Source organism: Trachymyrmex septentrionalis, unplaced genomic scaffold, assembly GCF_001594115.1.
Source record: "Trachymyrmex septentrionalis isolate Tsep2-gDNA-1 unplaced genomic scaffold, Tsep1.0 scaffold53, whole genome shotgun sequence".
Taxonomy (NCBI): Eukaryota; Metazoa; Arthropoda; class Insecta; order Hymenoptera; family Formicidae; genus Trachymyrmex; species Trachymyrmex septentrionalis.
This window is the reverse complement of record NW_017305705.1, coordinates 2,779,964-2,796,266: the sequence shown is the minus strand read 5'-3', so window position 1 is coordinate 2,796,266 and position 16,303 is coordinate 2,779,964. Positions and strand designations below refer to the sequence as shown.

The 16,303-nt window shown below is 30.3% G+C and overlaps 2 protein-coding genes across 8 annotated transcripts in view; one reads left to right on the top strand and one right to left on the bottom strand.

Moving 5' to 3' along the window:
* LOC108752025 (FACT complex subunit spt16) overlaps positions 1-6,146 on the bottom strand; it is a 10,913-nt gene extending 4,767 nt beyond the window's left edge. The window contains exons 1-18 of one of the 5 annotated variants that reach the window (XM_018492606.1): positions 5,912-6,146; positions 5,721-5,836; positions 5,529-5,633; positions 4,834-4,995; positions 4,592-4,744; positions 4,358-4,504; positions 3,998-4,267; positions 2,634-3,920; positions 2,321-2,503; positions 2,099-2,230; positions 1,851-2,020; positions 1,560-1,743; positions 1,394-1,472; positions 1,120-1,288; positions 961-1,038; positions 819-884; positions 632-757; positions 291-543 (exon numbers count right to left, since the gene is read on the bottom strand). In XM_018492606.1, coding sequence (XP_018348108.1) covers positions 537-543; positions 632-757; positions 819-884; positions 961-1,038; positions 1,120-1,288; positions 1,394-1,472; positions 1,560-1,743; positions 1,851-2,020; positions 2,099-2,230; positions 2,321-2,503; positions 2,634-3,920; positions 3,998-4,267; positions 4,358-4,504; positions 4,592-4,744; positions 4,834-4,995; positions 5,529-5,633; positions 5,721-5,789 — 3,387 coding nt within the window. In that variant the 5' untranslated portion in view covers positions 5,790-5,836; positions 5,912-6,146 and the 3' untranslated portion in view covers positions 291-536. Of the gene's footprint in view, positions 1-290; positions 544-631; positions 758-818; positions 885-960; positions 1,039-1,119; positions 1,289-1,393; positions 1,473-1,559; positions 1,744-1,850; positions 2,021-2,098; positions 2,231-2,320; positions 2,504-2,633; positions 3,921-3,997; positions 4,268-4,357; positions 4,505-4,591; positions 4,745-4,833; positions 4,996-5,528; positions 5,634-5,720 lie in introns of those variants that run through there. The other 4 variants (XM_018492605.1, XM_018492604.1, XM_018492607.1 and 1 more) reach the window with 4 other exon arrangements.
* A 273-nt stretch (positions 6,147-6,419) lies between these two features.
* LOC108751901 (lanC-like protein 2) lies at positions 6,420-14,515 on the top strand. Of its 3 annotated transcripts, none has more exons than XM_018492384.1 (11): positions 6,420-6,744; positions 7,119-7,229; positions 8,617-8,787; positions 8,914-9,093; positions 9,163-9,317; positions 10,120-10,267; positions 10,393-10,533; positions 10,732-10,914; positions 11,304-11,450; positions 14,247-14,349; positions 14,439-14,515. In XM_018492384.1, exons 3-11 carry the CDS (start codon positions 8,635-8,637, stop codon positions 14,513-14,515), a joined length of 1,287 nt encoding a protein of 428 aa, XP_018347886.1. In that variant the 5' UTR covers positions 6,420-6,744; positions 7,119-7,229; positions 8,617-8,634. The 3 variants fall into 3 exon arrangements, with proteins under 3 accessions (XP_018347886.1, XP_018347887.1, XP_018347885.1); XM_018492385.1 differs by having other exon boundaries at positions 6,707-6,723; XM_018492383.1 differs by lacking the exon at positions 6,420-6,744 and having other exon boundaries at positions 6,780-7,229; positions 8,624-8,787.
* Positions 14,516-16,303: the final 1,788 nt, after the last annotated feature.

Here is a 16,303-nt window from a genome sequence, read left to right as displayed (position 1 = left end):
ATACATATACATATATAATGCATCTCTCTTACATTATCAAATAAAAAATCTAAATTGTGGAATGAGATATATTTAATCTTAAAAACTACTTAATGTTAAAAACGCAAGAATTACAAAAAAGAAAAGTTATATATCCTTCCTGATACAGATTTTGTTGAAGAAATATAATAAAATTGAAATATAATACGCACACATACTTACATATTTTGACTTCGCAAAAAATCTTAATTATTATATACATTTGAACCGCAAATAGATATATGATTACAGAGAATATTGATATAAATTTTCTGTAAGTTGTGCAGCTGTATTGCTGTAAGTGAAAATTTTATGCACTACATAACAAGAATGTGTACAAAAATAAAATATTCGAACGGCTCAAGATAATCATTAAAAATGTAATGCTAATTCATTTCTATTCTGTTTAATGCAAGAAAATGTACTATTCATACAAATCGTTATAGCTTAAGAAAGTTTTATTTGGAATCACCATAGTATTTGCTGTAATTTTCTATGTGCAACTGTTCCCTCCGCATTTACTTCCTGTAAAAATTTAATAATTAAATATGTAACTATGTACTTAAAGTGAGTTATGATTTATTACTATTACTATTTATTAAATATTACTTACTTAGATCTTTTAGATCCTTTATCGTTTCTTTCTGAGCTCTTATCATGAGGACGTTTCCTACTGCTGGACGAAGAATGCGATGACTTACTTTTATCACGCTTATCGTGTTTATCACTCTTTTTGGGACTAAACACAAATAAATTTCAATTATAACATCATCAAAAATATAAAACTTGTCAGTAATCACCTGTGTTTGGATGATTTGGAAGGAGACCCTTTCTTGTGTGAGCCCCCACTCCGTGATCGATCCGTTCTTTAATTATCAAGAAAAGAAATTTTCTTTACATAAGAATACCTACTATTTGTAAACTATAAAGAATCATATTTACCTATGTTTGTCCGATGATCGTTTATCCTTATTGGGTGAACTTTTACTCTTTGAATTTGTGGAACTCTTGTGCTTATGTCTAATATGAAACAAAGAATATCTAAAGTTAATATTTAATAAAAACATTAAAATATATCCACTATATCTATGTATACAATACCTATCTTTTGAAGGTGACAGCGATTGTCTTCGGTTTGCTTTCTTCTTTTTACTAGAACTATAATCGTCACGATAACGATCTTCGCCCCTTTCTTTGTCCTCTTCGGCTGCTTCTCTTTCCAAATCTGACCAATCTTTTCCTGATTCTTCAGAGCTGCCTAATTCTTCTTCTGAAAAAGACAAAAAAAAATTTTAATGGAAAAAATTAAATAAATTAGAAAATATACTAAAAGCAAAGGTTTAAAAATATAATACAATAATTTTGGATAAAGTACCTTCACTATCAATATCTTCAGAAGCTTCAGAATATTCAGAATCATCATCAGATTCTTCCTCACTTTCCATATCGGATGGCTGTAAATAGATTAAGTATAAATTTAAAAAAAATATATATATATCACTCTTACATATTTAGAAAAGTTTCTTGTTTAAATCTCGAACCTCATACGCATCATCTTCTTCTTCTTCTTCATCTTCGACTTCTTCATTTTCAGCATCACTTTCTGGATCCAGGAATGTCCATCCTCCGCTCTCAAAGAATCCTTCAGGATCATCTGTTATAGTTTTCATGATTTTCGTCCAATTCAAAGACTGGACACCCTCTGAATATCGAATATCGCACGAACTAAACAAGAAATTATAAAATTAATAATTATATAAATTTTATTGTCTATAAAAAACAATAAAGTTGATAGGACTGTCAATGTTACATTAAATAATAATGTCACTTACTTTAACCATTCCTTGACATGATCCAACATATTCATAGGAACAGCATTTACCATCGCTACCTTCCGATGATAATCTTTGAAAACAAAAATCATGTCAAAGTTTTTTAGATGAAATTGTACTCTTTCAAAGTGAACCAATTCAACATCTTCCAAGGTAATGACAAATGGAGGCTAAACCCAAATATATATTATTAATGTAATATTCTCTTTGCCTTAAAATATTAATTTTGTTTCATCACAGTGTATTACCCATTCTGTGAGATTAACCAAACATCCACTAGTTGGTTGAAGTAAGACAGTACTCCTGTATGGTGCCCCAGGAAATCCCAAATCCCGAAATGGTGTATCAAATTCTATCTCTTGTTTTGTCATTCCTTCAACCTTTATATGACAGAGACATGTATCATTACACAATAGAGATAAACGTACACAATCAATAAACATAATTAGTAAAATCAAATTTATACACACTTTTTCGCAGAAGCTTTTAAAAGCAGTTTTTAATTTATGTCTAAGTTCTCGTTCTGATTGTTCAGCTGCAAGATCATCACGATCATGCATATGCTGATGTTTACCTAAATCTGTAGTAATTTCTCCAACTTCAGTATAAAACTGCACGTCTACATGTTTTTTTTTACCAAACATAATAGCATGCTAAAAAAACACAAATATTTATAAATATATATATATTGATGTACATAAGTAACAATATTCATTCATTAAAAATTAATATTATTCTTACATATTAAAAAAATATTTGTTTAAGACAAAATATGATACATACTTTTAAATGGAAATGCAGCAGTATAATCATTTCACCATCGCACGGTTGGAAAAAAGCGTTTTTAATGTTATTATAAAGAATGTCTACTTTATCACCGCGTACGGAAGTATAACGGAATCCATTTGTGTGCGCTTCTAAACCACCAGTCATTCTTTTTGTAACAATATTTGGTCGAATATATAAATCTTTCAATTTCGGATTGCCTTTATTTTGTGATAATATTAAAGTATCTTGTTTTACAAGATCTTCTTTTTCCCTCTCTTCTGCTTCCCTATTTTTGAACTTCTTTTGCACTTCCTTAATCAGCCTAAAAGCTGTATTCAAATTTGACGATGGTGCAGAGATCTCGCCGGGCTCTTTGGTATTTGTGCTTCGATATGTTACTTCCTTAACAAACGTTGCATCAGGCTGAGGGTAAGATCCACCTTCATTTCGTCCCATAGTTGCACCAGGATGAAAGAAGTTTATTCTAAGATACGTATAATCTCCTTCTACTGACTGTGAAATGTTCTTAATTGTTGATATGTGGAAAGGTACTGGAATACCAGCAATAGGTAAAATCACAGTTTCATACTTCTTATCCACATACAACTTCAATTCTTTGACTTCCGGCTCGCGTGGCATGTGACTCAAGCTTTTATAAGATACTGTTGATTTACGTATCTTTTCTTGTTCCTTACCACCAGACTGCTGGGCCAATCGAGCTTTAGCAATTTCATTCAATTGTTGAGCTAATTCTTTTTGATGTTGCTTTCTCTTCTCTTCTGAACTATGTTCTGTTCTCAATTTAGATTCTATTACAGCAGTTCTTTTTCCACGTCCTAGGATTTCTGGCTTTGGCTCATTTTCTTTTCCACTTCCTTCTTCTTCTTCATCTTCGTCATCTTTCACATATATACCTATGTTTTTCACTTTCTTCTTCGATGGTGTTAAATTAGAAGCGGGTTGTCCTTCATTCACTATAACTGTATCGCCTATGAAAAGGGCGTACGTTTTACCTTCTTTGTCAGTTGCGTCTGGATTGGTAAGATTTGAGAGACCAACGTTAACATTAAATACCATGCCCTTCTTAGCTATTGCGTGAATTTTCGGACCCAATAGCAAAGAACTTTCTTTGAATTCAATACCCATAGCAAATCCAAAATTCTTGGTTAAATGATTTAACATTTCTGGTTTTTCATCTTTTACAAATTTGATACCAGCCTCATATACTTCACTTATTTTTGTTCCTGCAACTAACTTTTTTAAGATCTCTTCTTCCAGTTGTAACAAAAAATTATAATTATCCTATAACAAGATGTATTATAAATTAGACTAAAATCTGATTTCAATGATACGAATACGTATTATTTTTTTCTACATACCTCAATTGTATTTGTGGGATTAACTAACAGAGTTCTTACTATGTTTGAACAATAATTTTTGTAACGTGCCCCCAATGAGCAAACAATAACACCAAAATGGAGAGTAGTATTTTTATCGCTAACAGCGCTAAATTTAAGTGAATAATTTCCGCCGCTTTGTATAATTGCAGGGTAACACATATCTACCTGCGTAATATCTACTCCAGTTACATACTTTTTATTTGTAATAGCTGTATCTACACTTTCTGCTAGCTTTGAATGTTTAACTTTCTGAAATAGAGATACACAATGTTTTTATAGACATTCCATTTTTCTTTCCACATTTAGCTAAAATCTCATGTACAATTGAAAAAAATATACCTTGTCAGAATCTATGATTTCCATTATCTGATCTTTAAGATACTTGGTGAAGACATCCACTGATATCAGACAGGCTTTCTTTATAGTAATTATCTCACTATCTTCTTTTGGACACATAACATAAGCAGCTGCAGCACTTATGTCAATCTATATGAATTATACATATATAAATACTTTTTCAATTTGTACATATATTCGAGTAGACAAATTTTTTTGTGATTTGTGCCTACTTACAGTATCAAAAGATTCATTCTTTAAAGTAGCTCTCCATGCATCCATAAAAGCACCTGGATAATTTTCTTTAGAAAATACTCCCAAACTTTTACCATTTTTACTTTGCTTCATTACTTCAATGAGTTTTGCAAAATTTGCCTTGTCTTCATCACTCTATAAAAAGATATTCAAATATTGTTCAGCAATTTTATCTATACATATTTAATAATAAAATTATTCTTAATTATGCAATATATACATACTCTGTCTCTAACAAACAATTTCACAGGTGGTACTCCTGTATCTTCATTTTGATTTTCTACTTTTCTTAAAAATTCAATCTTTTTTTTACTGGCCAAGAAATTGATAGACTCTTCAGCCAATATCATTATGGTATCCGTAAGTTCGTAACTGAACAGCCATGTCTAAAACAAAGCATGTCCATACATAAAAGCTTTAAATTTATTTCTTAATAAAAAAAAATTTTATATTATATTAAGCATTTACAATAAATTAATTTTCATTGATATGTATCTTTAATAAATATAATATAATGAAACATAAAATAAATGTAATACATAGAAAATTAATTCTCAAAAATACAATATATTATATATAATTTTTTTTGATAAATAATCAAAAGTGTTATAAAAGATACAAAAGGTACTATAAAAATAAAAATTTTGAGTTTATCGAATATGTATTATTTTTGTAGCAAATCTTTTGTTCACTGCGCTATCTCTCTGATAACATAATGAAATCACTCTGATATCTCATTAGTCAAACTGTTCTAATGTCACTTCCTATTTCATTCTTTCTTTATCGAAGAATTCAGAGCAATTTCTATTTTGTACATAGAACTGAAGAAAAATTGACACATATCTCATCTTTTTTAGTAAGATACTTGTAACACAAGCAGAATTCTCAAGAAAATTTTCTAATTCTAAAACACATGTACCTGCAACGCTATGGATTTGCTATAAACAATATCTTCATCAGTGCCAACGGCAGAAACAAGACAATCCATTTTACTAAAACTATCATCGGTGCCGACCTCTCCGTCCTATAAAAAACAAAAGATTGTATAATAATACGCAACAGTTTTGCTTACCGGGATCAAGAAGCATGTAATTTCTGACACGTTTTTTACCTTCCACGCGGCATACAGGCGCTTCATGCGACGAAAAAACATATCCTTGTCGAGAGACACGTTTGCCATGGTTTGGCGTTTGGATTTTTACTCACGCAACTGGGGTTCTTCTTGTTCTAACACGAAATTATAATCAACGCTTGCGTCGTAAGCGGGCGAGGGAACAAAACATTCAGAAAACGCGTAAGTACCCACGACGTTATCACATCTTCCGCTTCGGTTCCTTGTGATTTGCGCCAATTTACGCGCCGGTACGCAGACCGACTTTTATTTCGCGAATTCAACCGATGGGATAACGAAGATCGACCGTAAGTTCGATGCGACTACAGAAGCGGAGATGGCGGGATCTATAACCAAACATGCAACATGCGACGCTGTGATGCCGCGAATCGTGACGCCTCGCTCACGAAACGCATCCCGCGCAGATCCATGAAAGCGAGGCATTGATTGGCTAAAGCAGAGAGAAACGGAGAAACCGTTGTGGTCTGTTCGACTTGTTTACACTTTTTACACTTTCTAGAGTATATCCACACAACTTGCATAAAGAAAATTATCCAATCACATTTTACGTGCAAATTTGTAAGAGAAATGCGATTGGATAATTTTCTTTATTTATATGTTATGCTATGCAAGTTGTGTGAATATACCATTATGGATTATGTGTTATGCGTTATGCGAGAGTCTGTGCTCCCCGCTTTACCACTATGTCATCTGTGTATGTGTTGGAAAACACTCACTATCACCCATTCCACCAGGCTCAAGGAACCGGGTGGTTTTTCCATCCTACCGGATGGATAGAGTAGGCATCTGAATGTTCTACTAAAGGCCCGATAAAGGCACTTAAAAGGAATCTGAAGGCTTTTTCGATGCACTGGATGGAGAATTTGAACGCAGCCCAGACTCTGTCTTTTTAGGGACTCTAGTCTGAACTAGACAAAAGAATCAATAATCGTGAATGTCGAGGAAAAGTTGAGTCTCGTGAGACCATTCAAGCTGGTTGAATGTGTGTCTCGTCTCGTTTCGGGTATTGCGTCACCTCAGTTATATTTTTAAAAAGCGTTACCGGCTTCGACTGTTGCATTTACATTTCTCACTTTATTAATTTCATAGTTTTTTCATTCGTTTGAACGTGTATGCGACGCAAAAGCGTCATAATCGCAGATTGCAAGCGCCTGCGCGTATTCAGAATACACTTCCAACGATATTATCGCGTTAACATGCGAATTTACGTTACATATACTGTAGAATTTTAGAGATAAAAGTGTATTCTGAATACGGACCCCAGTGTTTAAAGAGGCGATTTGCCATTTTAATTTTGATTGCATCCTGTTGTTGTTTACCCGGTTTGAGGTGGCCGATACATTGCATTTTTATTATACGAATTATTTAATTTCGAAGACAATCAGTGACCCAGTAACCTGTTAGCTTGCGAGACTAACAAAACAAGAAGTTGAAGGCGTATAAATCCTATCAGCCGTGGGAGTAACTCTTAAAAAAGTATATACGCTTGTAAGTAATTAATCAAGATAAGAGCAACATTTTTTTTAGAATGAACAAGAGGTGTAGCGCAAAAACTAGTCAGCAGGAAGTTCTTAGCAAACGAGAATAGATTAAGATGGATTGAAATTTTTTCTATCCGAATGCGTATTTTAAATAGCGAATATTTTTTTTTTTATTTAATTGGATTCAATTGGATTAAAAAACTGCATTTCCTATTTAAAATTTTGAATTTAACAGTATTCATAATGCACAGAAAAAAACTAATATTATTTTTAGATTGAAAGGCATAGAGATATGTAATTCCTATAAATGAATAAAAATGCATTCAGGATTGAAAAGCATTCAGTTTAACATTCGTGAATCAATATTTCTGAAAATCTGAATCCATTTCAATTCATTTTACTCCATTCTCGTTTGCTGCTCTCATGGAGATATTTGTTCAGAATAACGAGAACTACACATATCCAAAATTAGGCAATTTGATCAGAAAGCTAATTTCCATAATAGAGGCTAAATTATTAGGTTCAATTGAATAAAAATAATAGTAAAAGGTAAAAAGAGCTAAAAGTCTATTTAATTGCTAATATTTAATGTCTTGTAAATTATAATATTTAACAAATGTTTCCTTACTTAAGACCTTTCAATGTTAATATATACAAACAATTTCTACCTTACATAATGCATCAATTCTTAAAATGTTTTTATTAAAAATTCACTTCTAAGTATGTAGTAATAATTTTCATGTTTTGTTCTCATATATTGATTGCTCAGTAACTTACTATTTAATATCCTTGTGATCTTATGCTCGCCTTAATCTATATTTAGTAAATCGAACTATTTATTTAAAAAATTCAGTGTAACTTATTAAAAGATAATATATATAAAAGATATTTAAATTTAATGCCTGATCTATTCTTGTTTGTGTTTGTATGTCCATTATAATTGATTCGCGTATTGCAATGATAATGCAACGGTGTTACGAATTCGTCAATTGATTTTACATGTTCAAATACTAATTACATGGCAAGCGATAAAATATGGGAATAATGAAATAAGAAGTAATGGAATCTCTGATGAAATAGTTGTTAAATATTATGACGTTCGTTAAATATTATAATTTACAAGACTTAAATATTAGCAATTAAGAACTAGCGATGGCTCTTAGCTCTTTTTACCTTTTACTATTAATTTTCATAAGATTTGTATGAGGTCCTTTCATCAAATTTAATAAAAAAGTTTTTCTCACAGTTATGCTTTTTTTATTATATGTATTTAAATGACTAAGAATAATTTTATAATTTAATATATTTAAATTAAAATAAAATAATATAAATTGTAATGTTTATTTTTTTGACAATGCATTATATAATTTGTACATATTTCAATTTAATATAAGGTTTCAGAGAAAATTTATATGCGTCATTTTATTGTATTGAAGAAGAATAAGAATTACAAAAACTTTGTTCATATACCACTAATTATGGATACTACTAGACACTACGAAAATCAATTCAAGGATTATTCCATTGCGGTTAGCCATAATATAGTCAGGGATGATACTAATATGGTATAAACATTTTTTTCATATATATTTTATCATTTAATAAGTAAATGTTTAAAATTATTAGTGATTAAAAAGATATTTGATAGATAAGTAATTATATGGTATTTGATAGAAAATAAATTTTTTTAGATTCATGATGCATTTAAGTCATTATTAACATCAAAAATTAAGAATTTTGTAGAAGTATTGAACAAAAATAAAAGAAAATGGCTCGACAGCGGTGATTATTCTGTATACACTGGACAACCAGGAATTGCATATACATTATATCGTTATGGAAAATATTATAATGATTCTGAATATACTAATGTAATTATAAAACTTCAACATGCTTTTAATATAAAATTAAATGTTATATTGATATGATAAATTTCGTAGATGGCAGCAGAAATATTGCGAAGATGTGCTACAGAATTCAAAAAAAGCCGACATGAAATCACATTTCTGACTGGAATTGTAGGTCCATTAGCATTAGCAGCAGTTATACTACACTCACAACAAAAAAAAGAACAAGCAGAACAATTAATTCTTAAGTAAGAACTTAATAATAGTTTTATAGTAATTAAATTGCAAATGTGTTTTTGAGTTGATCAGTACCTTCACCTTTATAACGTGTCAAGGTCAAGGTTATCGAAGAAGTGTCCCTAATGTAAAGGTTTACCAAAATTTGCATTTTGTATATATTTAAATTATTTGCAAATACATTTCAATTACTACCTATATAAATGCTGGGTCAGTATTCATAGTTCGTTCTTATTAATACCATTTTAAGGCCAACATTTACGGTCAGTTCTTATATTTAAGACTGTTTTAAGTTCTGTCTTGAGATGTCATGAATCAAAGGGCCGCATTAGCGTCTTAAGACGTTGCTTAAGATCGTTTTGAAATAAGAACTGACTATGAATATTGGCTTAAGTAATGTTTTCAGATGCTAATACGGTTTAGTGGCCAGTTCATGACATTTTAAGGCATTTAAGATTGTCATTTTATAAGTCATTATATAAATTAAACTAAAATTTTTATTTTTACAAAGGATTGAATATTGAATCTTAATTATTACTGCTTTAATATTGAGTAATAAACGTATATTATAATTTTAATTATAAAATAATTTTAATCATTGACAATAATGAAAACAGTAAATATTAATATCAATTTCAAAAGTAATTTTATTATTGTACTATATTATATTTTATTTTATTAGTTTTCTTTATCTTTAAAAATGCTTTTTCATTTAAGAAATAAAATTAAAATTTATATGTGTTTATTCTGGTAAATAATTACTTTATAGAAATACTGTTATACAAAGGTAAATAAAAATTAATTTTTTTATAGATTGAAATCTTTATCTACTTATGTTTTGGATAAACATAGTGGTGTCCCTGATGAATTATTATATGGTAGAGCTGGATATTTAACTGGTTTACTTTATTTAAATTCAAATATACTTCCAGCTCCTATAGAAGCAGATCTTATCAAAGAGGTAAAAATTTTATATATAAAAGGCATGTGTGAATTGATTCTTATTAAAAAATACGAAAGCATTAACTTTATTTGTCGTCATTAAAAAGAAAAGAAAATTCTCATTTGTATTAAAATTATTTATAGGTTGTTTCTTGTATAATTAATTCTGGAATATCATATGCTACGTCAAATCGTAGTCAATCACCTTTAATGTATTCTTGGCATGATACAGAATATATTGGTGCTGCTCATGGATTAGCAGGGATATTATATTTGCTCTTGCAGGTATGTTGTTTATATTTTGTGTTTATATTTCGTGGCAAAAGTATTTTGTGGAAAATGATGCATTATTTAAATTTATTTATTATTTATAATCTATTTATTATTTGAATCTCTTTATTGCTTGTTATCTTATTAATACTTGAAAGCACATTACAATTTTATTATTTTTATTTTCTCAATCTAAATTTTTTCTTTTTTTAGGCACGACAATATTTAACGCAGGTGCAGATCGATGATTACATTAAACCATCTTTGTATTATCTCAAAAAATTGCAATTTTCTTCTGGAAATTTTCCTTCTTCAATTGGCAATTTTTCTGACAAATTAATACATTGGTGTCATGGAGCACCTGGAATGTCTGCATTATTTTGTTTGGCTTATAATGTATAAATTTTATATAGTATTTATTAATTTAGAAAGTAAAAGTATTTAAATAACTCCATTTAGTCAAAGAAGCTACGTGGTTTATGGATATTTTTGTGTTTTGATACGTTAAATGCGTTTTGTCATTTCATCAATTATTGCAGTTCACTCTATCAAGGGAGAAGTAACTTGATACTAATTGTAAGCCGCTTTTTTGGGAAGTTTTTTTTATGTACGCTGATCAGGGATAACGGTTTAGTATTAAGTTGCTTCTCGCCCTGATAAAGTAAAATGTTTACCAAGACATTTAATGATATTAAATAACCTGCAAACTGTATAGCTTCTTTGAAGAAAATATCCGTGGAAGTCTCTAAAGTAACATCCATTCACTGTTATTGGTATAATTATAGGTGTTTGAAGACAGTACATTTCTAGAGACTGCAATACAATGTGGAGAAGTAACATGGGAACGAGGACTATTAAAAAAGGGATATAGTATTTGTCATGGTGTTGCTGGAAATGGTTATACTTTTATACATTTATTTCAGCAAACAAAGGTTTGATTTTAATTTTTGAACATTTATGAATATACAAATATTTGATAGCGAATTCAATAGCTTGCATACTGAATACAAACTTTATTGATGCCACACATTTTGTATTTGTAATGTCTTCTATTTTACAAGGGAACACAACCAAGTGAATCTCTCCGATTTAAATGAGCTTTTAGTATGTTAGTTTATGGACAAAAATAGGAGACACATATTGTTTTATACATGCTGAGTCGCACGTTATATAAGGGGGTAAAATCCTCCCTTGAAAAATCGTTTTTTTTTTTCTTTCAGATTGAATATTGTCAAAACTGTAAGTTAGAAAAAAAATTGCACAATAAAAATTGAATGCCATTAAGAGTATTTTAGAATTACAATAAAAAATTTTTTTTAATAAATAATTTTTATTATAAATAAATAATAAAAAAAATATATTTTTATTATAGTATTTTATTATAGTTCTACAGTACTCTTGAAGCCATTCAATTTTTATTCCGAAAAATTTTCTATTTTTTACACTTTCGATGATATTCAAACTGAAAGAAAAAAATCGATTTCTTTTAAAGGAGGATTCGCTCCCTTAGCGTAAAAAAATATGTGTCTCCTATTTTTGTCCATAGAATAACATATCAAAAGCTCATTTAAATCGGATTCACTTGGTTGTGTTCTCTTGTTAGTATTAAAAGATTTTCATATTTAGTTATATAGATTGTACTATTGCATCTCACAATCAGTAAACAAGAATGAATTAAAATGGATTGAAACTTTAATCCATTTGAATCTGAATGCATATTTTAGTATCATTCCATTTTTACTTTTGTAATGTATGTATAATGATAAATAATTAACTATATTGTAATATATAAAAGTAAAAAATGACTTGCTTCCTGGACAAATCGATAAAGAAATCCGCAAATGGAAATCATGATATCAGCTGATTCCTTACGAAACACAGCTATAGATCTGTTTTCTGTGACTGAATTAGTGTACACTTTTGGAACTTAAAGTGAGATAGGTATATGCTTGAAAATGAAAACGAGAGTTGTAGTGCAGTTCAGCAGGAACAGAAAACAGACTGTTAGTTACAGCGCTATTAACGTTGTAATTAAAAATAATATTTTCGACATAGGGCATCAATATAAAATTAGTGCAGATCTATCGAATTCGCGGAAAAGCATATTCGTAGATTATATGCGATTAACTTTCTAATCTAAATTAGATTAACATTCTAGTCTAGATTGTAACCGGAGAAATACCTTAAACTATATAATCTTTCAGATTTAGAAATAACTGAGCTACTTTTTTCTATTCTGGAATCTTTAATTACTTGATCATTCATATTCTAATGACATATGTATAGAAAAAAATGTTACACATTCTACTTTTTGTTTGCTTTTTCATACTATATATGATTATATAATTATATGCAAACATAGTAGTAAAGCAGTACAGCAAAATAATACAGTTTACAGAAGAAATAGTAATTATTTAAAAATAAGGGAGATCCATAATAGAAATAACAGAATTCAAAAGCTGTATTGTGCATTTAATTTGTTATTGTATTGAAATTATGCGTTTCACGGGTTATCTCCAAATTCTTGGAATGCCAACGTTTTGTAAACATTACAATTCATTTCATTAGAGTGAGCTTGATATTGAGCTGAGCCTCAAGAGTATTGTTACTATATTCCTCCGGACGATACCCTTTACCTTGTTTTTTTTATGATTCGAGAGAGGGGTGAAGGAAAGTGGAAGTAAGCTAAAGGAGGAAGTGAGGAATCGGTTAATCTTTGATGACCAGGAGAATGATTTTCCATATTTTACTTATGTTGTAGCCATTATCTCTTTTTAGATTATTAGGATATTTTTGTATCTCTATAGCCTCTATATTTAAAAAAAAAAAGTGTTTAACCTACAGATAAAGAACACCAACGTGACATCAAGTTAAAACACGTCACCATTACCTGTCTTCTCTGATTGGACGCGAGCATCAAAGCTCCATAGGCATGAAAGAGAAAACTAGTCACGTGACCCTCGTCCTGATTGGACGCGGTCATTCATGTGATGCAATTTGCCATTCTCCTTGAGGCTCTCTAATCAGCATTACCAGAATACAGCACTGAGACAGTACATCAAATACTGTTTAATAAGTCCGAATCTACAATAAGTGATTTTAATAAGAATTATTAGAAAGAAATAATCCGTAAGAAACTGATCAACTACAGTCGAATGCAAGGAGAATAATTGAATGTGATTCGTCTATTACTTATGATTTAAGACTTAAAAATCTATTGTAGCTCCGGGGTAAAGCGACTACAACAGCTAACATTACATACTTAAGAAAATATAGAGAGGCTATAGAGATAAAAATATCCTAACAATCTAAATGTAGATAATAGCTACACATAAAGGTACGTGTTTATGGTGTCGCTCCTATTTAGCCACAAACAAATCACATGATTTCATATGTCGCTTATATAAATGGGTTAGCGATAAATTTTGACAGTAATTATATTAATTGTGTAAAGTGCTGTAAATCCAAAATGTTATCAAAAACGATATTACGATTGGGCCTGTCAAGTTGATGTGATTGTGAACAACAAAAGTGAAATTACGGCAAAATAGACTAATACGCTAGTTACATAATTCAAGTACCTGATAAAGTGAACTGCAATGTTCACGAAATGTCGGCATTCTAAGAATGGATTTGGGGACATGGAAATAATCCGCGAAACACATAATTTCTGTATAGAAAGTGTCCATGAAAGTGTCTCAAAGATATTGTTACTATATTCATTTTAGAATATCAAATACTTATATCGAGCTTGTAAGTTTGCCGAGTGGTGTTTTGATTATGGATTACATCAAAATCGATCTCCTGATAGACCTTTTTCTTTATTCGAAGGTAAATTGAATTGGAAAAAAAATTCGAAAATACATATAATATTTTAAGCATGTTTTTACATAATGTTATGTTATTATTTATATTTTCAGGTCTTGCTGGTGTTATTTATTTTTTATTAGATATGCAACAACCACATTTAGCTAAATTTCCAATGTATGATATTTAAGTAAAAATATAATTATTTAAAGTCAATATAATTTTTTGTATTATTAATAAATATGTTATATTTAAACAATAAAAATTGTACTTTAAACAATAAGAGCCATACATTTGAAAATTCAACAATAAAAAATATAAATAATAGCCATAACGGTCAAAGTTAGATCTTAGCTGATTGCAGCAATTAATTTTATGAAGCAACGTGACTGTGCGTGGATATACTTGATTGATCACCGATTTGATTTTTGGAAGATTCTGAAAAGTTAAGATTTTTTTATCTCTTTTTTTTGTCGAGTATAGGCGGTGGTTCCTAATAATATTGATACGACAGTAAATGATTTTTATTAAGATCGACATGAAATTAAATACTAAATATAAGCATATTCAATGCCTAAATAATTCAAAGTGAATACGACTGTCATAGGCCTGAATATGCTTATATTCCCATACCCAATAATTCACTATTGATCACCAAAGACATGGCGGACCCTGAAAACTCGTCCGAAAAAGATCAGACAATAATATATTGTCTAACGTGTAGCGCGGGATTTTTACAAAATTTTGAAAATTAACAAAATAGCGGCACTTGAAAATAGGATGTCACTATGAAAAGATTGATACACATACAGGAACATTGCCTCGACTTTGTTTTATGTACTTATTTTAATTTTGGTTTACATTTTCGCTCTTTTGTATACTATATTTATAGGACATTTGTATTTTGATCATATTGACCTCCGTATTTATCTAGAGACTTAATTAATTACCTTCAAGGTAGCAAATTTATTTCTTTTACGGATTCCGCCGATGCCTCTGCGTGTGCATGTACATACATACACATACTTATACAAACTAACCTCGTTAAGTTGGTTTAAACGGAGAAAACTATCTCTTACAAGAGCGCATGGTTAATCAACATGCTGAAGCGTGTTCGGATTCCTACTCAGGTTCTTCGGATGTCATATCAGCCTTGTTTAACATTCAGTAAATTATAAGAATAAAGTGATATCTCGATAGCATTCGGATGAGAATCTGAACATAAGGCTGCTTTCACATGCAGCGTAACTTGCGTTAGCCAATCAAATCGTTTCAATTAGAATAATATGTAGTAGTTGATACAATTTGATACGATTTGATTGATTGCTTACTCAGCGCTCAGTGAGCTCTTGCATTTGATTGGCATATTTCATTAGATCTAAAAATGTAGACCAAACAGGTAAAAGAGCTTATTGAGCTCTCAGTGAGTTCTCAGTGAGCGGTCGTGCTTCTGAATACACCCAATGCTTAGTCTGATTTCGGCCTAAGGTCACATTGAAGATTGAGATTAAAGATTGAAAGATTGAAATTTGACCAATCAGAACAATAGAAGTTAAAATTCCTTGTCTTCATTGGCCAAATTTCAATCTTCAATCTCAATCTTCAATGCGTAGTCTGATTCCTAAAAAGGGTTAAAGTGCAAAAAGTGCAAACGACACAAATAAATACGAATCTACCGTTTCTTGTATATGCTTGATCTCTTTCTGCTACGGTGGTGTGTGTGTGTGTGTATTCGCATACGTCCTACATATGTCATATATGTATGCACTAAGCACGTATATACACATGAATAAATACACACAACACATGTGTGCAATCGTACTTTTTCTAGCTAAGCTTTTCTAGCTGATTAGAATCTTCGTTCCACAAAACTCGCAAAGTACGATTGTCTTATGTGCACTATTTAGCTTTCATTTCATGCACATATGTATGCATATGTATGTGTATGCATATATACATATACTGCACCTGATTAGAT

Excerpts from the sequence above, each read along its gene's own strand:
- LOC108751901 (XM_018492384.1), top strand. The coding sequence starts at position 8,635 with ATGCGTCATTTTATTGTATTGAAGAAGAATAAGAATTACAAAAACTTT. Across the intron at positions 10,268-10,392 it reads AAGCAGATCTTATCAAAGAG|GTTGTTTCTTGTATAATTAA; the intron begins GTAAAAATTTTA and ends AATTATTTATAG. Across the intron at positions 14,350-14,438 it reads ACCTTTTTCTTTATTCGAAG|GTCTTGCTGGTGTTATTTAT; the intron begins GTAAATTGAATT and ends TTATATTTTCAG.